At 40.0% G+C, this 22,335-nt stretch overlaps 1 protein-coding gene across 2 annotated transcripts; it reads right to left on the reverse strand.

Annotated features, from left to right (window-relative positions):
• Positions 1–10,626: 10,626 nt before the first annotated feature.
• On the reverse strand, positions 10,627–19,636 carry VIP (vasoactive intestinal peptide). 2 transcript variants are annotated; one of them, XM_054023462.1, is made up of 7 exons: positions 19,292–19,636; positions 17,885–18,001; positions 15,661–15,801; positions 15,172–15,276; positions 13,635–13,766; positions 13,065–13,179; positions 10,627–11,472 (listed from the first exon to the last, which is right to left on the reverse strand). In XM_054023462.1, exons 1-7 carry the CDS (start codon positions 19,546–19,548, stop codon positions 11,464–11,466), a joined length of 876 nt encoding a protein of 291 aa, XP_053879437.1. In that variant the 5' UTR covers positions 19,549–19,636; the 3' UTR covers positions 10,627–11,463. The 2 variants fall into 2 exon arrangements, with proteins under 2 accessions (XP_053879437.1, XP_053879435.1); XM_054023460.1 differs by having other exon boundaries at positions 15,661–15,804.
• Between the last annotated feature and the right edge of the window lie 2,699 nt (positions 19,637–22,335).

Consider the following 22,335-nt stretch of genomic DNA (forward strand, 5'->3'; position numbering starts at 1 on the left):
GGGGCGGCAAACAGCCGCGGGCGCGCTCGGCGTATCCAGCCGGTGAGTAGAGGGGTATCACGTCGGGGTCACCAGCTGTGGTGACGACGCAGGAAAGGAAACAGAACGCCAGGTCTGTGGTAGCTAGAGAGCTTTACAAGCCTCTTGCAAAAAGCCTCCCAGGAAAACTTTTCCTGGGGGTTTTATTTCTCTCCTTACTTTGTTTACAACTCTTCTTAGTGGTTACATTCCTGCGCATAGAAAAGCCAGGCAGTATACATGCACATAAGATAACGAACCCATCTCTTGAGCGCGTGAACACCAGCTGCGAGGGTACAATCAAATCAGCCAAATAAGTTTCCCAAACACAAACGCTGGATTGAAGGTCACTCCTGCCTCGTAGCCATGGGAGCAGTTTGCCGCGCCTGTGGACTGGCGATTCGGGAGCTATGCATCTCTACAAAAAGCAATTGAAGTAATATGGATTGATTTGATGTTTACACTTATTATTCTTTGTGTTAGGCGGGGGGACACTGAAATGTTCTGAGTTTACTTTTGTTTCAAATTAGCACCCAAAAGTTCAGAAGCTGTTCATAAAATTTGGGACGGAAATTTCAGGAGAGCAGGCTTTCGAAACAAGATTTCAGGCACTTCTGGTGCTGGCCTGAAATGCTGTTTTTAAAAAAAAAAAAAATTATTTTGGCACTCCAGTTTCTGATGACAGGAGGAAAGTGGAGGTGGAAAAACAGAATGGAATGTTTCAGAATTCTGCAATAAGGTGAGGGTCAAGTTTGACTTTTAGAAATCAGCAAAGATTTGGAATTGTCTTTTTTTTTTAGCAGCAGATTCACTGTGATGGGATGTCCACCCCCATGCAAGTCCTGAGATGGTTAATGTGGGCCAGAAGAGGCCAATTAACCTAATATGTTGCACCTGGAGAGGACCCTGGGCTTCAAAAGGCTTAATGGCAGATGAAGCCCTGCTGGGGGAGAAGCAGAAATAGTAGTAGGAAACCAGGATGTTAAAAGCAGAAGGCTGTAGAGAGAGATTCTGTAGTCTCTCTATAGCAGAGGTTCTCAAACTGGGAGTTGGGACCCCTCAGGGGGTTGTGAGGTTATTACATGGGGGGGTTGCAAACTGTCAGCCTCTGCCCCAAACCCCGCTTCACCTCCAGAATTTATAATGGTGTTAAATATATAAAAATGTATTTTTAATTTGTAAGGGGAGTTGCACTCAGAGGCTTGCTATGTGAAAGGGGTCACCAGTACAAAAGTTTGAAAATCACTGCTCTATAGGAACAGAGAGGTGGTAGGGAGAACATGTGGGAGGTGAATAAGCTCTGGACAGGGGCACCAGATCCAGTGAGAGCTAATTCCCAGACCCAGCCTCACACAGGCACACCTGCAGTGAGTGGAACCCCCTTTTATATTCACCATTACTAATATTCATACAAAGCATCCATATGACTAAGCTTTTCTAATGTATCTTAGCTTGAAATATCCAGACTGAGATGCTATTTGATATAATGGGTTTGAATGTCTCCTTGATGCTGACCAGCCGCTAAGAAGCCAGAAAGCTAATGGATCTCCCCAGCTGGGGATTCCTACAGTGCAAGGGAGTCCTCAACTGGTGCAGAGTTAGCTCGTATGCCAGCTCTCTGCAACAACTACTGGAGTTGAATTTGGCATGGGAGGGTACGTGAGCAGTACACAGGTTACATTTTTCAGAGTAACAGCCGTGTTAGTCTGTATCCGCAAAAAGAAGAACAGGAGTACTTGTGGCACCTTAGAGACTAACAAATTTATTAGAGCATAAGCTTTCGTGGACTACAGCCCACTTCTTCGGATGCATATAGAATGGAACATATAATGAGGAGATATATATACACACATACAGAGAGCATAAACAGGTGGGAGTTGTCTTACCAACTCTGAGAGGCCAATTAATTAAGAGAAAAAAAACTTTTGAAGTGATAATCAAGCTAGCCGAGTACAGACAGTGTGATAAGAAGTGTGAGAGTACTTACAAGGGGAGATAGAGTCAACGTTTGTAATGGCTCAGCCATTCCCAGTCCTTATTCAAACCGGAGTTGATTGTGTCTAGTTTGCATATCAATTCTAGCTCTGCAGTCTCTCTTTGGAGAGTTGACTCTATCTCCCCTTGTAAGTACTCTCACACTTCTTATCACACTGTCTGTACTGGGCTAGCTTGATTATCACTTCAAAAGTTTTTTTTCTCTTAATTAATTGGCCTCTCAGAGTTGGTAAGACAACTCCCACCTGTTTATGCTCTCTGTATGTGTGTATATGTATCTCCTCATTATATGTTCCATTCTATATGCATCCGAAGAAGTGGGCTGTAGTCCACGAAAGCTTATGCTCTAATAAATTTGTTAGTCTCTAAGGTGCCACAAGTACTCCTGTTCTTCTTTTTACAGGTTACATTGATCACCTTCAGCTGATGGACAGCTCTTGTGAGCTATAACCAGCCAGTGTAGATTAAAGCAGCCCTGAGACTGTTTTAAATTTTCCAAGGACCAATGTAGAACTGGACAAAGGCTCAAGGAACCATAACTGGCTCCTTTTTGGCCCTCCACTGTTGCAGCCAGTAAATAATAGGGGAAGTAAAGAATCTGGACCCAGAATTTATTCAGTTTTTAATCAGAAAGGGTTTTTTTTTAATTTAGTCAGAAAAATAGCACTTATGATGGCTTGTTGTTTTTACACTCAAGTTTACCACGCAACACAGAACCTCTCCAAAGCAAGATTTCAGATAGATGGATTTCTTTTAGGAAACAGTTAAGCGGTAACATAATTAGACATGGAAAATAGAACATTCATTTGGATTAGGTATCTTTAGTACAGACAGTAAAATACCTGCTGGCCAGGCACTTCTTATTAATAAGGTCATGTAAACCAAGTTTTAAAAGAATAGAAAAGAAAGACTTTTATTGAAATGCTGTTCTGACTTTATTAAGTGATGTTCTGGATGTTCTGCCATCACAAAGCAACTTAATTATTTCATGTGTTGTGCTGACACCTTTCAGAATACCAAAAACATGCAAAAGCTATTCAGCTGAATTGAAGCCAGGGAAATGAAATTTTGAATTACCCACTTCTGCAGGAAAATATATTCAAATAGGGCCTGAGTGCTATAGAACCTGCTACAGCCAATTAAATCCAGTCTTTACAGAGCTGGGGCTTTTTTCTGTGGGAGAAGGGCACATTAAGCATTTGTGTTCTCACCTCCATGGAACAGAGAATGAATCATTAATCAAACAGCAAGCATCAAATGACCCAAGCAGTTCTCTCAGCTGGATTTCTTTATTCCTGCACAGCAACAGACTAATGATCCAGTAGGTAATCCCTCTGGTAATCCCTTTAGCTGTGGATAAAAGGAGACCCCCACGCCCTACTAGTCATTGGCACTACACTTTTGCATGATATTTTAATATACACAAAATACATCAGCAAGTGAGTGCTGTAGTAGCTGCCTTTGCTCTTCCTTTTACGTTGTTACCTCACTGCACTCTTACAGTGAGCAACCTACACTTGCACCGAATTGCCTCTATAAGCCTGGTGGTCCGTTCACTAATGTGCAGTGGATTGACCCTCAGGTTTCCCTTCCTCAGAGTGGCAGAAGATAGGAAAGTTGCAGAGGTGATGTTCACAACAGAGGAATGGGTTCAGATGACATTACCTCACTCTCCAATATTCCTTCGCAACTGACTGAAGAGCAGCATTAGAAATGGAGCTCTCAGCTGCCTTGGCCTCAGGATAAAGGGGAAGGGTAAAATCCAAGGATCAAGAACAGACCACCAGTATGCAGAGTCTCAGCTGTTCCACAAGGTCAGAGTTTCTCTGTGCGTGCACCCTTGGTTGATGTGGATGAGTGCAGACCCTCATCAAAATACATAACTTTTTCAAGTGACTTGTGATTTTTGTGCCTCAATTTTGATGTCCAACTGGAAACACTTTAAAGTTGTCCGAATGCTGATCATCCTGCCTCTGAAAATCAGTACCCTTCAAGGCATCTCAAGTTGGCACTAGACACTTTTGAAAATGTAGACCACAATTATACAACAGAATAAAACCCATCGTAGTCATGTCTGGATATATCACTTATCACTGAGTACTGTTACAAGGAGATTCTTTCTTGCTCACTTGCACTCTCTCTACATATCTCAATTTCTCTTTCTCACTCTCCAACTATATGTTACTGTCCTCAGGAATGGGGCTCACACCTTCTCAGCTACCACATGCTGTAGAAGAGCAGCACATTCTGATGTCTCCACGACATAGTGTGCAGTATAGTGTTATGGCTGGAATCACCAGGTGGCACTGATATATTTAGGCTGTGTCTACAATACAAGCCGGGGTGCAATACACATCCTTGCGCTAGCTCTCGTCTGAGCTACTCTTTACAAATAGTAGCGTAGCCATGGTAGTATATGCAAGGGTTGCGTGGGCAGGCTGCCCCAACCATATACCCATGGAGTTCAGGCAGGTTTGTACTTGGGCCAGCTAGCCCATTCAGCCACTGCCTGAGCTATGGCAGCTGCAGTACACTTATAGAGGGTTAGCTCAGATAAGAGCTAGTGGAAGTATGTCTATGTGAGCTGGGAATCACACCCCCAGCTCGGAGTGTAGACTTAGCTTTACAGGGTCTTAGTGCGTGAGCAAAGTTCAGTCTTCGAAGAAACGCTGTATTGTTTGGTGATGGAGTTGGTTTTTACAGGAGCTGGTGCAAGCACAAAGGGTTGCACCCTGCCTTAGTCTCCCTAATGAAAGTCAACTCTTGAGCAGGGCCGGCTCCAGACACCAGCTGACCAAGCACGTGCTTGGGGCGGCGCTCAGAGGGCGGGGATTTGGGCGGCCCGGCCCGGTGCTCAGGGGGGGCAGGGGTTTCAGTGGCGTGGCACTTGGGGGGGGGTGTTACGGCAGGGCGGCGCTCTTTTTTTTTTTTTGCCTGGGGCAGCAAAAATGTTAGAGCCAGCCCTGCTCCTGAGGCAGAACTGTTCCTTTGGAACTGGGCATTGTTTTTTGACTGTGGCTCTGAAAAGAAGGGATAGTCTGCATGTTCTGTGTGACACCTAGCATCAAAGGGTATATAGTGTAGAATAAACAAGTGCTATTGATAATGTATCCACATCACTCTCCACATCACTGATTTCTCCTCCATCAGGAAGCTGATGGGCAAGTCCCTGACTCAGCACGGGGGGGCAACAATACCATAGAATCTGACATGCCACATTTTAATGTTCTGTTCTCTTTGTCACTGTCAGCAGCCCAGCTTCATAATACGGTACTTGTCAGAATTACTGATTTCTGTATGTTTCCAGTCTGGAAGGTTATCATTGATTAAAATAAACCAGCAGGGGAAGAGTATGACTCGAATACTCAGCAATCAGGTTTTCCTTCTGTTTTTTTCCAAGTAGAAAGGATGCAATGTGGATAAAAGTAAATGTTTATACTAGGGGTAAAATTTTCCAAAGTCCCATTTTCAAAAGTGACTGAGCCATTTAAGAGCCTAGTTCTCATTGAAGGTGTATGGGACTTAGGCTCCTAAGTCCTAGGTCATTTGAAAATAGGACTTAGTCTCTTAAATCACTCACTTGCTTTGGAAAATTTTACCCTAGGTCCCTACGTCTTGCATTTAGAAGTTAATAACTCACATATTTGAGGGGAGGGGATTGTTGCTGAAATTTAGCCTGTTCTTTTCCCTCCAGGATACCACTCCTGCAAATATACTTTGCTCACAGAGTGAATCTTTCTAAAGATCATATTTAGAAAACAGAAATGTTTTGTTTGCTATATCACAGTGTATTCATTCTCTGAGCTTAACAGAGAGGATCATTTTCTAAATTCAGATATTTTTTGATCTCCTAAAATTATTGTTCATCAAATACTGGCTTTTGGTGTTCCTCTCATAAAGGGGTAGAAATTTTTTCCTTCCTCATAAGTTTATGTACTGATGCACTTTTAGTACTAGTACGGCCAGTGTGTCTGTATATGAAAGAGAGAAATAAAGTGAAATAAAACTTTTCTATTCAGTAATAGGGTTCATATTCTGCATCTCAAAAGTGAAAGTCATATATAATTACTCCAAGTATTTTTTGCTAAATGTGGTTTAGGAGATCAACGCTCTCGTAATCCGGCTTCAGTCCTGAGCCAGCTTGTCAAACTGGCAAGCAATTTGTTTTTGTACGTTCCAAAGCAGAGTTGAGCAGAGCTGAAAATATCTGTGGCCAGCTGAGCCATACAGGCCCCAGAAGACCACACATGCAGAATCCACAGAAGGTGGATTTATCCAAGGGAAAGGTCAGCATGCTGCAGTAGTCACAAACCAAACTAAATCTCGAATTGTGTGGAGGGGAGTTGGAAAGCTGTGTGGGAGCAGGAGAGGGAGCTTTTGCAAATGACATCTCCACCTCCTGTACTCTGTTTGTGCCAGTGCTCTGGAAAATTAATTCCCTATCCAGGGCTGGCATAAGCATTTTGTGCGTTGCCTACAAGACGTTCTCTGTTGCACCCAAAAGTTACCTACTTCTGTCCCAGCCTTTCCCTACCCCAAAAAATATGACCAATCCTTGTTCACTCTGCTGGCACCTCACCCTGCATTCATGGGCATGAGCAGCACAATCTGTTTTTATACATGACTAGGGTAACAATGAAAACAAGGATGTCCCTCTTCTCAGGGTCTGATCCTGCCATCTTCACAGGAAATAGTATTATGTGCTGGCTTGTTTGTCTTTTAAACCACATCAGACTGGCCACATGAAAGTACGGCCAGACAACTAACTGGGGAAATTAACGTGAGGGCTGAGTGAGCACATATACACTGAAGGAGACAACCTGCACAGCACAATGGGGAAGGGTGTGTAAAGGTGGCCAGGTCCGTGCCCCCTACACCAGCAGTGAGCAGGGGAGGTGGCACAAGGCCACTTTGTACCAGCAGTAGGGTTGGAAGCAGATACAAGTGCGAAATCTGCACTTAAGCATCTGCTTGCAATTGATGAGATTATAGACCATGCCCCTGGGCTATCACTGTATTCATGGTGGCTTGGGACACTAGCTGGGATAAGGCATCCGTGCTGCTGCTCTTCGTCCCTGCACCACAAGTAAACACAATGCTCAGGCAGAGTATTGAGTGAAGAGGACAACAGAAGGGAAGAAGGGGGAACTTAGAGGACTGAAAGTAGATGTGATAGAGAGAATGATTGTGCACCGAGGACAGGCCTCCCAGCCTAGCACGTGGCTGCCTCTATTCTCTCCCAACTTGAGCAAGACACAGAGAAAGGTCACAGAAAGGTCAGGCTTTGAAAGACAGAGACATGCCAAACAGAATAAACAAATAGCTTTTTGCTATGGATACAATGGTGACCGAGCTAGGGAGGGAGGAGGAAAAGGGGAGACCGTTTGAAGCAAGGGGAAAGTGAAGAAATCAAGGGGGGGATGAGGGAAAGGGTGGGGGAAAGATAAAGGAAAGCATAGGAAATATCAGAGGGAGGACTGGGCAGCCTTTTCTCTTACCTTCTCTAGCCCCTGCTCAAGTAACCAGAACCCTCCTATGCACATCTCACTGACCCTGCTAAGTAATAGCCTCCTCCCATAAAGTTTTTTCACCTTGAAAATCTGGTCACCCTCTAAATAAAGTGAGTCAGATCCTCAACTGATATTAATCTATTATGTGAATCTGTCCTAGTATTTCTGTTTAAAAATATAAGAATAGTATCTCAAACTATCCAGTTATAGCAAACATTTGCAGCCACTCAAACTCAGGCAGCTTGAAGTTTCAGAGGAAGTCTCCCAATTCCTAACATTGTCAACTTTTTTGAGTGTCACTGTTTTCAGAGAACTATTCACAGTGACTCCAAGATCTCTTTCTTGAGTGGTAACAGCTAATTTAGACCCCATCATTTTGTATGTATAGTTAGGATTATTCTTTCCAATGTGCATTATTTTGTACTTACCACATTGAATTTCATCTGCCATTATGTTGCCTAATCACGCAGTTTTGTGAGATCCCTTTTAACTCCTCACAGTCAGATTTTGACTTAAATCTCTTGAGTAGTTTTGTATCATTTACAAAGTTTGCCACCTCACTGTTTGCCATCTTTTCCAGATCATTTATTAATATGTTGAACCACACTGGTCTCAGTACAGATCCTTGAGAAACCACTCTATTTACCTCTCCACTGTGAAAACTGATCATTTATTCCTACCCTTTGTTTTCGGTCTTTTAACCAGTTACTGATCCATGAGAGGACCTTCCCTCTTATCCAATGACTGCTCTTTGGTGTGGGACCTTGTCAAAGGCTTTCTGAACGTCCAAGTACACTACTTCGATTGAGTCACCCTTGTCCACATGCTTACTGAGACGCTCAAAGGACTCTAATAGATTGGAGAGGCATGATTTCCCTTTACAAAAGCCGTGTTGACTCTTCCAATATATTATGTTTATCTGTATATTTGATAATTCTGTTCTTTACTATAGTTTCAGCCAATTTTCCTAGCAACAAACAGGTTTTCTGATTTGTTATTACCAGAATCACCTCAGAAGCCTTTTAAAAAATAGACATTATATTAGCTATCCTCCAGTCATCTGGCACAGAGACTGACTTAAGCAGTTACATACCTCAGTTAGTAGTTCTGCAATTTCATATTTCAGTTCCTCCAGAACTCTGGAGTGAATACCATCTAGTCCTTGTGACTTATTACTGTTTAATTTATCAGTTTGTTCCAAAACCTCCTCTATTGACACCTCAATCTGGGATTGTTCCTCAGATTTGTCCCCTAAAAAGAATGGCTCAGGTGTGGGAATCTCCCTCACATCTTCTGCAGTGAAGACTGATACAAAAAATTAATGTATATTCTCCACAAAGGCTTTGTCTTCCTTGAGTGCTCCTTTAACACTTCAATTGTTCAGTGGCCCCACTGATTGTTTGGCAGGTTTCCTGCTTCTGATGTACTGAAAGAAAGTTGTTGTTTAGTTTTTGTGACTTTAAATCAAATAAATCATTCCAGATTATGAGATCCAAACTGCAGATATGTAAAGATAATTTGGCCTGTTAGAACTATACAATTTTAATTACTCAAAATCCGCTTAATTTTTTAAGAGTTAAAAACACTTGGAAACGTCTGTCCTATACATTATTTTCCTATTTTGTGTACTTTAAAATGATTGAATGAACTTTTCCTATTTTAAAACAAAAAATATGGTGTGATATGTATATCAATTTTTATTTCTGAAGGAGTATTTTTCCAATCTATAATCTTTTAAAAAAAGGTTTTGTCATTGAAATGCTGAGTGAATTCAACTACATTGGATAAAACATCACAAAGTAAAAAGTTATTATGTGTCAGCAATGTTCAACAGCTGTTTGTTCACTCATATTCTCATAATCAGTTTAGGTAGGAATTGCCAATGGAACACAATATTCACTGTGTGTCCAATTGCAAAACTGAAATTATGTGTGTAATTTTTGCACATACATGCACTGGCTTATGCCAAAAAAAAATTAAAAATCCAAGACAGGTAACTAGAGAATCAGTTACTTGATTTATGGAAGCTGATTTCCATTTGGGTACATAAATGTATGTGTTCAGAAAAAAACTGGCAACCTGCATATTGTCTGAACCTTTTTCCATGTAAGTCTCAGGTCAAGCTACACTCAAAAGTTATGTTCACCCAGTATGTTGCTCAGGAATGTGAAAAATCCACATCCCCTGAGCAATATAGGGAAGCCAGCCTAACCTATAGTGTAGACAGCACTAGGTTGACAGAAGAATTCTTCCGTGGACCTAGTTACCTCCTCTCAGGAAGGTAGATTAACTATGCCAATGGGATAACCCCTCCCCTCACTGTAGGTAGTGTCTACACTGAACCACTACAGCAGCACCTATGTTGCGTTTCAAGTGTTGACAAGCCCTTACGCTTAGCATGCGCGAGCAACATTTTCTTTTGAAACACATTGACATTTCCCAGCATGAATAAAAGAAAAGCTTTTATGTGTGCACACTTAACTCAACAGTAATTAAAGGACCAGTCCCATACTCATAGAAGTCAATAAAGTTTTGCTGCTAACATCAATGGAAGCAAGATTAAGTCTGTAATACATAAATGTAAGTAAAATTCCAAATGGAAAGATGCATACTGCTAAGCAGCCTCTACATGCTTTCTTCACCTTTTCCAAACTTGAAAATATTTTAAATTATGAATGGGTTTTCTTAGCTTTACGCCTGGTATTCCATACAAGTTTGTACTGAGGTGTCTATGCTACATAGCTAGTACATACAGTAGATCTTTTTCATACTGTACTAGAATTACCAAGCCCTATAAGCAACCTCTGAAAAGGTCCTTCTTGAGCAAATGATTATGTAGCTTATATTAAAATACACAGTGGGCCTGATTCACAGCAACATTCTTCCAGTTTTACATCAGAGTTACACTGACATTAAACTGGAATAACACTATCAGGAATCAGGCCCATTGTGTCTTTTAATACAATCAGAGAGATATATAGTATATCCCAGAAGAAGAATGTGTTTATTTTGTCTCTGTTATTAATAGGGGTCTTGTCTGTTCAGGCAATTAGCATTGAAGCAAACCAATAATAGTTGCAGTGATAATAAAATGTTTTTTATTGCCTGTGTATTTCGTAAGTTACATTCATTTTGAAAAAATAGTAAACTGTCTTCAGATCTACTTTATATATAAGGAATGCGCTCATCAGCAAAGTTATACACAACCAAATGTAGAATAAACTTACTGCTATGACTTTAGCACATCAAACATTAAGGGGTAGCTTTTTTTCCCTTCTCCTTCTGTGTGCTTTGGCAACTTCGGATTCAAAAGTGTTCACCATTAAAAATAAAGGCAATATTACTGGCTTTAACTTAATGAAAACATTCAAAATGGAGGAGGACAAAAATAAGGTTCTATGAAAGATCCAATAATTTTAAATGCCTTTTTATTTATTTAAGTTGGTGAATTGTTAGAAAAGCATATATTTTTGTACAGATCCTACCCCCGACACAGTTTGAACATACTGAATACAGTTCCTTTCTATGGTCTTTTGTATTTATTTATTAAGTTGTCTGCAAATGTATCCATTGCATCATGCAGTTTTACCTGAAGTGTTACCATAGTTAAAATAAGCCAGTTAATCAGTAATTTGGTGCTGTCTTCTGGTGTGCATTCCTCTTTTTCAAATGCATTTATTGAAGTAAAGGATTTACATCATATGAAATCACAGGGTTTTCATGAGTTAGACTAGCATACATATGTACAGCTTTAGGTAGAGATCGCTAAAGTAATATTTACAGTGTAAACATCAACTTTTATTATATCAGAAACAAATATATCACAACTGTCACTTCACAACATATTTGTTTTGGTTTGAATACTGAAGTCATTTCTTTGAAATACTATGTGGAACTCAAAAAATAGTTTGTTCTTGTCATAGATTTTACCAGCTCTCCTTCAGAGACTCTGAAAAACAAGAAGAATGTGTGTTTCAAAATCAATGTTACAAGTGACTGCAATATCAGATAACTTTATCTAAAGTGTATACAATCTACCCAAATCCTTCAAACACCAACTACTGGGTGCAAGTGTCCCTACTGGGAGTAGCAACTTTGATATCTATGGAACTCCTATGCATGGCAATAAGCACTCTGCCTGGTAGGAAGTGTTTGTAGAATCAAGCCCAACTAACAAGAATGTTGTTGAATAGCATCATACTAGGCAAGAGGGATGATACTGAAAGCAGTTGTATCCTTGGAGTGAATAAGTGCAGATTACCAAGCTGACATGGCACCAATGGATACTGATAGAATAATGGACAACACTGACCAGATTCTCCCTCTTCAAGGAAATCTGTAGCATGGTTACAGTCCCCTAATCTGGGAGGGAGGAAGGAAGGAACAAATTTAAGAATTGCCAGGATCAGATCAATGGTCTAGTCCAATATCCTGTCTCTGACTGTGGCCAGCACCAGAAACTATAGAAGAAGGTGTAAGAAACCTTGCAGGAGGAAATGATGAATAACCTTCCCACAAGGAACATTTCTTCCTAAACCCATCATTTAGAAGTTATTTTATACCCTGAAGTGTGATCTTTTGGATTTTTGCTTATGTTTGGAAAAATGCATTTTCTTCTATTATCTGAAGGAAATGAAAAACTGAAGAAAAACATTTTCTTACTCGTATAAGGCTAGAGCGTCCATCAAATGCTAGGATGGGTTAAATAATTACTTTTTGTTTATTTGTAGTCCATTTTTTGCCCAACTGCATCAACAGCACCACTGATACGAAAAATCCTCTAACAGAGCTTAATATATTTTCAAGAATATCAGGCCTGATTCACCACTGTTATCACTCCAATGTAAGGTCCGTGTAATACATTGAAATCTATGAAGTAGAGTAACACAGTTGTGAATGAGGTGCTTTGTCTCCAAAGATTCTGACACAGCTAAATAGGAAGTAGTAACACAGATATTAAGTAGTAACTCAGATATTAAGCATATCAGAACAAAGGAAAAAAGGATCTTCCCCACTTGATACACAGTTTCAGATAGGAATCAGCTGTCACATAGGTTGAGGGTGGTGGTGCACATGATTCTCATTCTACAGTTTTAGGGGGAGCTTGGATTTCAATTAGAAAGAATGATGTAAGGCAGAAAGTGGGGATGGAACTTTATTTTTAATTAAAGAAAACCAGTGAATTTATTCTCAGAAGCTAGAATATTCTTCCTAATTAAAAATAAGTCAATTATGCTTTTTTTCCTCAGTGCATGTGGTTTGAAACACCCAAGTGAGCTAGGTGCATTACCAACAGTGTCAGACTGTTCATTTAATTAGGAAGTTAGAGTGAAAGTAATCATGGGGATCATTTAATTAATCTTATTAAAGAGGTCATTACACTGAGACACATTCCCTGTAGACATATAAAATATATAATGGAACGTGGCTCATGCCAGAGGGATGCACTTTACAGAGAGGCCATCTTTTGTGTAGGATTACTATCTTAAGGGTGGGGTGACTACTGCTGAACTGGAAGGGTAAAAGTAAATTTGGACCTACCAATGGGAGGCGGTTCAGCAGCTCATCTACTGTAACATCATCATAGGTTTCGGAAAAGGAGGGTTCAAGCAATTCTGCTTCATCTCGAAGGCTGGCAGGGTTTAGCTCTTCTTGGCTGTTGCAGATGAGAAACATGGATTTTGTTGCACTCAGAAAAATAAGACAGAACTAATAGTAACTTTCTGTTTCATTAAACTTTATTAAACAATTTTTTAATTCAGTGAAGTAGCATGTCTAGCACTTCCTTCGATAACAGCAAATTTCAAACATTGTGCATTTTCATTGTAAAATTGTTACCTGATAGCAAGTCCTGTGCATAAGCCCTAGCTCTTTAGTTCTTCCTTTACTAGGATGTTTGTTCTAAATAAAAGCACTTTAAGAATATTTCAATAGCATTTTCCTTTATTTTAAGACTCCCAAATTCTCTGTTATTCTTGTTCTTTCATTCTAATTTGACTGTGAAGTGTGCCGTAAATAAATCACTAGGAGAAAATGTTACTAATACTTGTCTATATATTAAGATTACATTCCAAGATCATTAATGTTCATTGTATTTTATTTTATTAATACCTTCTTTTTCCAGTTAAAACTGAGTTTAAATATTTCTTCACAGCCATTTGCTTTCGAAATCGGCTGTAGTTGTCAGTGAAGACGGCATCAGAGTGACGTTTGACGGGCATCTGTTCGTCCATGAGGTTGTTGCTATGTAAACACAAAAAACAGTGGAAATTATCACAAATACATTCAACTAGAAAAGATAAAGACTTTGAACTATATGCAGTAAGTCTTTCAATTGCTGATTAGCTGAGTAAAACATTCATTTCCATTCCAATTTTCTTTTACTACTTCAAAAGTCACTCTGATCATATGGGTAATATCCTGAAATTTTTATTCAGTCTTCACTTAGGCAAATCTGTTGACTTCCTCCCATCTCAGTGTAATTAGAATTCACATTGATGTCTCTGGAAGTTTTGTATGAGCAAGTGTTGAGCACAGACTTTTTAGGATTTGGCCCATTCTGTTTTCTAATAATTAAAATCACAAACCCTTATGTGCCAATTCTTGTAACTTAAGAAACCCTTTTAAACAAACTGAAATCATCCTGATTTACACTAGAAATATATTTTAGTAAATTATCAAATTATATAGGCTGTCCGAAATATAAGGAATCTCTTAAAGGGCCTAGTCTTGTTCCCATTAAAGTCAGTGGTAATTTTGCTTATGACTTCAACAGGAGCAGGCTCCAAGTATTACAGTATGTTTATATATAGCTTTAAAATGTTTGCTTTGGGCAGTAGTGTAGTCAAGAGTAAACATAGGTATATGGAGTTTACCCACTTCTCATTTGAGGAATAAGGAGTTTAGGTTAGTTTACCCACTTCTTTTTTTTTTCTTTTTTCTTTTTTTCTCTTTTCTTTTTAACCACTGGCTTTAAGTAAATTTCAGAGGAAAAATAGCACTTTGGGAAAGCCAAAGTTGAAGTCAGAAGTTTCCTGCCTCATAGTTTAGAGGCAGATCTTCACATGGTGTAATCTGCCATAACTCTACTGAAGGAACTACACAGTTTTACACCAGCTGAGAATCCAGTCCTTTGTATTTAGGGACAAAGTAGCCTGGGTAGAAATAAGTGCAAATTCAGTGCCCAATTTCTAATCACCTACTGGGCATGTAAAATAGGCATTTATGCACCTAAGTGTAAGTTTGAATGTCAAAGTGTAGGATTTGCATGGCCTGCAAAGGGAAAAATATTAAAAAATTAGCCCAATAGTTGTCATATTACTGACAGCATTTATCATTAGTCTGAACAGCATACAGTCTGATTTTTTCAGAAGTGTGTTTAATGTGTGATGTGACTCCTCTCAGGCATTACAATATAATTCAAAAAGTCACTTTTGAACAAAAAATACAATACATATAATACAAATAAATAATACTGTATTAATGTTAATGAATTATATTTAATTACTTAGCTCTTATATCTGAAGATCTCAAAAAAAATTTTAGAAGATGGTAAATATCATTGCCCCAATTTACAGATTGGGAAACTTGTGCACGAAATGGTAAGTGAAGCAAGCAGAATAAAAGCTCTATTTAAGTGTAACCTCACCTAACCCGTTTTCCAATAAGTGATTCCAGATATCTCCTTGCAGAAAGTTGACCCAAAAGTTTGCTGTAGCCACTGGTGAAAAGTCCATCAGCATGTCTTGCATTCCTAATATAGATGAAAAAATAACTCCATAATAAAATCTGGGCTCCCTATATTACAAGTAAATACAGTTTTTATTTTCAATTTCATAAGCACTTCTTTTGAAAATCATTATCATTGCTTTGATTTATTAAATAAAACATTTTTTTTAATTTCCAAATGATTTAGTACTACTTTCCAGCCCTTTCAGTGCTATAATGACAATGAACTCCAGAAAACTTTGCAAACAAACATGCATTCTATGCTCCCTTTTAATACTCAATTTTTTCTTTCAAATGTCTTAAGCAGTTTGAAAAGTTCATTTAAATAAATGCAGGAAAAGCACTTTTTACCTTGGTATCATTTGAGCAATGCATCAAAATTTATATTTATGGCAATAAAAATTCTCACCTATCCATAGCTCTGGACATGTCAAGATAGAATTTGTCATTTTCTGGTAGTGCATTTTGTAAAATGTCAGTTTCAGGTTTCAATGAACCTTGGGCTTGATCAGGTTCACTTGCTCCATCAAATGGCATTCTGTTTCCCAACCTACTGAAGAAGAAAATCTCGTAAAGTATTGCAAAATGAGGATATTTAATACTGTCTCTTTCAATGCAATTTACATGCAGCCTCATATGTGTCAAACAATATACATGTATCTAATGCCCAAGACATTTTAAAGCAAACTGGATAAAGCACAAGAAAATACTCTGCAAGTAATAATCCTTCATTGGCAAGATGATAGAGTACCTGGTGTAATAGATTTTCTCCATCTTTAACCATATATTTATATGAATCTACATATTGGGTCAGCATTCACATTTTTATAATTTTATCATTACAAATAATTGACTTAAGGGAATACCATGCAATCCATGGTCATTATAATTACTTGCAAATGGCAATTGTAAAATTTTTAATGGCAACCATTGCAATATACAGGAATATGTATAGGATATAAACTACAGATTAAATTCACTTCTGTGTAAAGGGCCAGAAGATCTATGTGCCATTTAAGTTCCAGTCAAGACCTTAAAATGGTGCGTAAATGGAACTAAATGGTTCTTAGGCCTTTGTTCAGGTTCTCTGAAGAGGGATGAATTTTACCATATAAGATATAAACATATAGCTATATACTGATTTTTATTGTCTTTTAAGACTGATTTGCTAGTAATTCATCAGAATATCTCACTGCTAATAATTAATGTGTTTTTCATCATAACCATAATTCTGTTAAAGTAGTGTTAATATCCCAAACATTGACCGATCAACAAATAAACTAACAAAAAGTTTATGTTGCCCACTCCCACAGTTTGATGCATGATCTCATGTATTATTAAGGATAGCATGACGATGTTGCAATGGTATGGCAGCAGACATTCCTTCTGGTCACTCTTGTATTCTATGGAAAATGATAGCTTCCTGTCAGAGTGGTAGATGCAGCATGTGATGATGTAGCAAATCACACACTGAGGTCGGGAAGAGATTTCATGCTAACATTGTAGGCATACACTCCCTGTGGACAAATTATACCTATTGGAGTAAGACATGCAGGATTTAGCTCTTATGAGTATTCCTTCAGCTACAGATATTTTATGAACCAAGTACAATTACTGTTGTGTGAAATAAACCAACCCAAGTGGAAAATTTTAAAATTACATAACTATAGTTACATTCATTTGTTCTTTTCAGCATGTACATTTGTTTCAATTTAATACTGAAAAAGACATTGTAACATTTGACTCTACCTTATCTAAACAACAACCCAACAAAATTCAAAATATCAAACTTCAATGTGTTCTTTATGCCAAAGCTATGCATAGATGTAGGCAAGTCACTTTCTCACAATCTACTGTAATACAGTCTGCGGCCATAATTTGAGGCACATTTAATCTGTTTCTACTCTTAAGCATGCTATATATTTGAAAAGAATTACAGGATACCAGTCCAGCTATAATGCTAGGATTGAGGTGAAATGTAGGTTTTGCCATAAGAAGAGCTGATACTTACTATTTGTGATAGGCCAATGCAACCCCAGAAACACAATTCAGCATGTTTACTTTACTATTTGTCATATTCTTCATGTAAATAGTAATAATTACTAAAGGGCTATTAGAGTGGAAATGGTACTTAGAACCTTTAAAATAAGAAGTCATTTAATTGCTATCCACCAGTGGTGTTGGCACTGGCTGAATGAAAGGATCACGTCACTTCCTGGTGTTCTTGGGGAACAGATGGAGAAGGGATCGCCACTTCTTAAAACCCTTTTAACGGTTTACGTTATTTACAGAGAGGGGAGGTAGACCAGCCCATACCATCCATGCTACTGCCAAAAGGGGAAATCTTAACTGACGCTATTGCAAAGATTACCAGCGTAACCAATCATTATTAGTCCCTTCCTGTAATGTTGATGTGAGAATGTAATAGATGAGCCTTTCAGCTAAGTTTGCTAAAGAGGCATGTATTCAAGCCTTGGATTGGAGTTTCCAAGATAACAAGTACACTAGGACGCTGCTGATGCTAACTTAAGTAGACCGTTTGCTGCAATATCGCCTTTCGCAGATCGTGTTGTGTCATTAGCGAGCAGCCGGGTGCTTTAGCTCGAGGTCTCATGAGTCGGAACAGCACTTACCTCATAGCTGAATATGTCCCCAAAGGAGGTAATGCCAGTGCTGGCGAGCAGAGAACACTGAAGAGTGTGAAGGACAGAAGAAGCTGGGAGCTGCTTCTATGTTCCATCATGCTGGACCTGAGTTAATGAATAGGAGACAATAATTACCTCCTATCGGCACGGGTTTACGACTGCATAGACAGAGGGCCATTGATGCTTTTGTCGCTGTCTGAAGGAAAGGGGGCGGAAGGTTTTGGATCCCACGTGGAAAAGTAAGGATCCCTGCTGCGGGCTACACCTCATCCCTCAAATATGGCATGCCCGGGTACTGCTGTTTAAAATTTGCTGCGAGCTGTATCTTTTGCTTTTGCTTTAGAAGTCGGGGGGCACTCGCTGGGTAATACAGATCTGGTTGACAATAAACTATTTTTTCTAAATCACCTGGAAGGAAACTATTGCTTCTGCTTTGTAATTCCTAGTATCTGATGAAGGCCGAAGGCAGGGAGAGGGTGAAAGGGAGAAGTTCTGTCCAAAACGTAAACCTCCTTGAAACTCAGACATTAGTTAAAAATAAACCCGTTTGAATTTGAAGAATGAAGAAATAATGTGAATTAACATTGTGCATCCCCTACGTTGTGCTCCGCTGGGGAAGCCACGTACACTTACTTCTCTTCAGTAGTTTAATAACTTAAATCTGATTAAATAAAGAATGATGGTTCTCATGCTGCACTGTACAATACTGCCGTAGAAAGCGGAACAGCACCTTGTTTCAAGCAACCAAAAGGCAGGAGCAGCAGTGAGGAATTTGAGTTGAACATTCTAAACATGAATGTTCATGTTCACTCAAAACCAGCCTGCATCCCTTTGAGCTCGAAACAGAGACTTTAAGTGGAAACTTTTTGTAGAGTACCAACACCTCTTCTAGTTCCCCCCCACACACACTCCACACACCCCAGGCAGGAAAGAAAAGTGCAGGTAAAGCGAGAAAAGAAAGATCGGCTTGATTTGGTTAATTCCGTGAATTTAAATTGAGGATGTAAAATAATAAAAGCGCTAAGAGGAAGCACAAGTAACCAATGCGTGATAACTATCCATAAGGGAGAAATCGGCACTCAAGGAGGGGCAGCTAACATGCAGCAGTAAGGAGAAGTAAAAGGGAAGGCGCTCCCTCACCTAGCAAAGCAAAGACACCCTAACTTGGTTAATCTGAGCTAAAATCCATAGGAATTGATCAAGGATTAAGAAGGAGAAGGTAGCGTCAGAGAAGGCAGGACTGTTCTATACATTCCCACTTGCTGGTTGGTCAGCAACTTTTTAGCGTTAAGACTGTTTGCATTGCTCTTATAATCGGGGGGGTCCTTTCTTCTCTCTACTCGCTAGGAAATTCCAGTGGGCTTATTGAGACCAGGGCTAGCTGGCGGTACTCACGAGGCAGGGAGAGGGTCCTTTCTCCCGGGAAGTCCGCCCGGCGCTGGGAGTTCTCCTAGGTGCTGAATTCCTCGGCTGCTCGATCCGCACTCTGTCCCGGGTACTGAAGGGGAATGTGTAGGGGCTGGGTCCGTGTGGCCGCGGCTGCTGTTTCGGTGGTGTTCCCCAGCCCTCCTCCTTAGGCTGATGCCGTCTCTCCCCTTCAGTAGCACTCTGCCCAGCCCTCCAAACCGCCTCGTTTTATAGGGTTTATACATAGGACCACGTTTCTGCTTCAGAAAAAGCAATCACGTTACTTGGGAGACGTCACTATTCCCAAGGGGATGAATGGAAGTCCGTGATCGCTTTGTTCAGGATGCTCTGAGCCGGGGAAGAAGTTCATATTTAATTCATGAGCAGCCTGCGTACCCTATTTTTATTGATTTATATTAATGAATGGCTTATCCAGTGAGTAAGACTTGGCTGACAACATAATTCAGCTTAAAACAACAGATGATAGTTGGGCAGGTCCTGCCACTTTGTGCTACAACAGGGAGCCCCGTTGTATGTTTAGCCTGTGTATGATTAACCGGGAACTGTTAGCAGCCTTGTTCTCCTTCTGTACATTAAAGACAACGAGGGATGGGGGAGAGAGAGAAAACATGTGGGCAGCAGCTGAACGTATGGCCAAGCATGAGTTCTGAGCAGAGCTTCTGTCTAGAACAGTCGCAACAACCTTAGCAGCCTCACATCCACTCCCAGGAAAGTTTTGGTGTCTTGTAAACTGTTAAGTGTCCCGCTGAGGTTGTGTCGAAGGAGGAGTTTGTTAAAGCTCTTTTTCGCTATCACAGTACACAGCATTGGGGGGGGGGGGCTGCTTCCACTCTTTGATATAGATATATATATATAGAGAGAGAGAAAAATATTTGTTTTTTTGGGTGTATGTTACAATTCTCTAGTCACGGTTTACTTATGAAGTATAAGGATTCTGCCAAGCTCCGCTTTCCGAGAGCTCCCGCTCTCTGCAGATAGCTGCTCAGTAAGAGTGTTATCTGCCGTCCTCGGGGAACAGCGATGAAATATCACCATACTTGACACAGTTAGAAAGCTTTATACCGCGAGGGAGCTTTCCCGTGTAACCTTTAAAGCAGAGATTTGGGGCAGTATAGTTGGATTAGAAGGGGTGTCGTTTTTTAACTCTCTATTTGCCGACAGATATGATTTTTATGAATTAAGTTACTATTCTTTGTTTTCTCGTTTAAAAAGTATTTGCTCACTCAGATTATTCGGGGGAAATAAAGCAGTAGTAGGTGCTTGGAAACTAAACCAAAGACTGGAAGACACTGGGCTTCCAGAATAGAGAATAGGTGAAGCCCTGACATTGGGCAGTTGAATGGCAGGGGGACCTGCGCTTGCAAGGAGAGCCCACTTTTGTTCCGAATTTGAATAATGCCCCGAGCACCAGAGGTGGAATCAGTACCACGGCATGTGGCGAGTCCTTTAGTTTTAATACAGCCCCCAATTTTTGCCTGAGAAGTTGTTTTGCGGGGAAGCAGATTGGAAGGCACGTGATAGTTAGACACGGTATCCTGCCTAGCGCTAGTCTGATTTCTACAGCCTAGGAAGTTTTCGCACGTTCCTCTTTTGTTTGCCGAATTTACTTTTTGTATCTAAAACTCATACACCAAAAGAGCCCCGTCAAGTAATCATTCCAGTAAAGGGTCATTATCCAGTTCTGCTTTAGCTTTTTTGCCTATGTGGTGTACACCTAGTCCTCCTAACCGAAGATACCCGATGTACAAAACCAGTGCAGACGATTTCACCATTTCCTCTGACTTATAACAAGTTTTTTCCGTGCTTCTGTGTTTCATGTATTCGTAAGGTTAGACAGGCTCGACAGTGAATATTCTGCGAGCCTTAATCGCATTCTCTAATTCGGTTACATAACAATTAAGTGAATTAAACTCAAAAATGCCTGGAAATTTGTTTCTCGGATGTCAGTTGTGACTCAAACCAGAGTTCCTGCAATGGCCTAATTCCAGGAAATTTTCCCTTGTTACTACATAACTGGAGGTCGAAGAAGCAGTTCTGTTCTGGAATGGCATGATGAGCATTAATAGCTCTTCACCTAACTCCTCGTGAAGTTTTTCCTCTTAAATTCTCTACTTGGAGTTTACAAGGTGTCGCACTGTAGGCTGGTGATGATAAACAGGCTTAAATAAAGTGCTTCGAACGATTGGTAAATGGCATTTTTGTAAGTTCGGGTAAAGGAAGGGGTCTGTGGAAGAACACAGGGTAGAAGTTTAAGGGAGGATACTCCTAACTTTGAAAGAGGAGTTATCTGTGTGGTAGCTTGTGACTTTGGCAACGTTAGACTATTCGTTTATTTTGTAAACGCACACGTAGAACTGAAGCTGCACTTGCAAAGGTTATTCATAAGCAGGTTCTTTGTCCAGCCAATTCCCTGGAAAAGTTTTACAACAATCAGCTGGCAAAAAGCATGCAGTTGTGTGTTTCAAGAAAACGTGAAACCTCAAGATGTACATGTGGCGAGAGCGCCACCTACACGCTAAAGCGCTGACATTCTTGGCTTGTGATGGCTTGATATAAAAGGAGTTCCCCTGCGTTTAGCTTAATAAACCGAGTACAGGAATGAATGTCAAACATGGATATTCTTGGTCTATGTTGGGAAAAATCAGGTACCTCCTGATATAAGAAGCATGCAGAACTCCCTGTTTTGCTACGACCTTGTTGCTAATCTCACAAGGCATGTATGTGGCTAGTAGAGAATTAGACTGGACAAATGTTTTATGGAGCTCAATTCTGCGCTGTGTGGATGAGGTTACACAGCAGGCCCTGTCTAGATGTGAAACCGTTCCTGAAAGAGCTGTCTATCTTATATAGCTCCCATAGACTAGGGTGACCAGAGGTCCCGATAAAATCTTTGGTCAGGACGCAATTAGTCCTGATATTTCACGATACACTCAGCTAAGTGACTTGCCCAATGTTATAGATGAAGTCAATGGCAGATCTGGGAACTGAACCTACCTTTCTTAAGGTATGTC

This window comes from Malaclemys terrapin, chromosome 3 (assembly GCF_027887155.1).
Source record: "Malaclemys terrapin pileata isolate rMalTer1 chromosome 3, rMalTer1.hap1, whole genome shotgun sequence".
NCBI lineage: Eukaryota > Metazoa > Chordata > Testudines > Emydidae > Malaclemys > Malaclemys terrapin.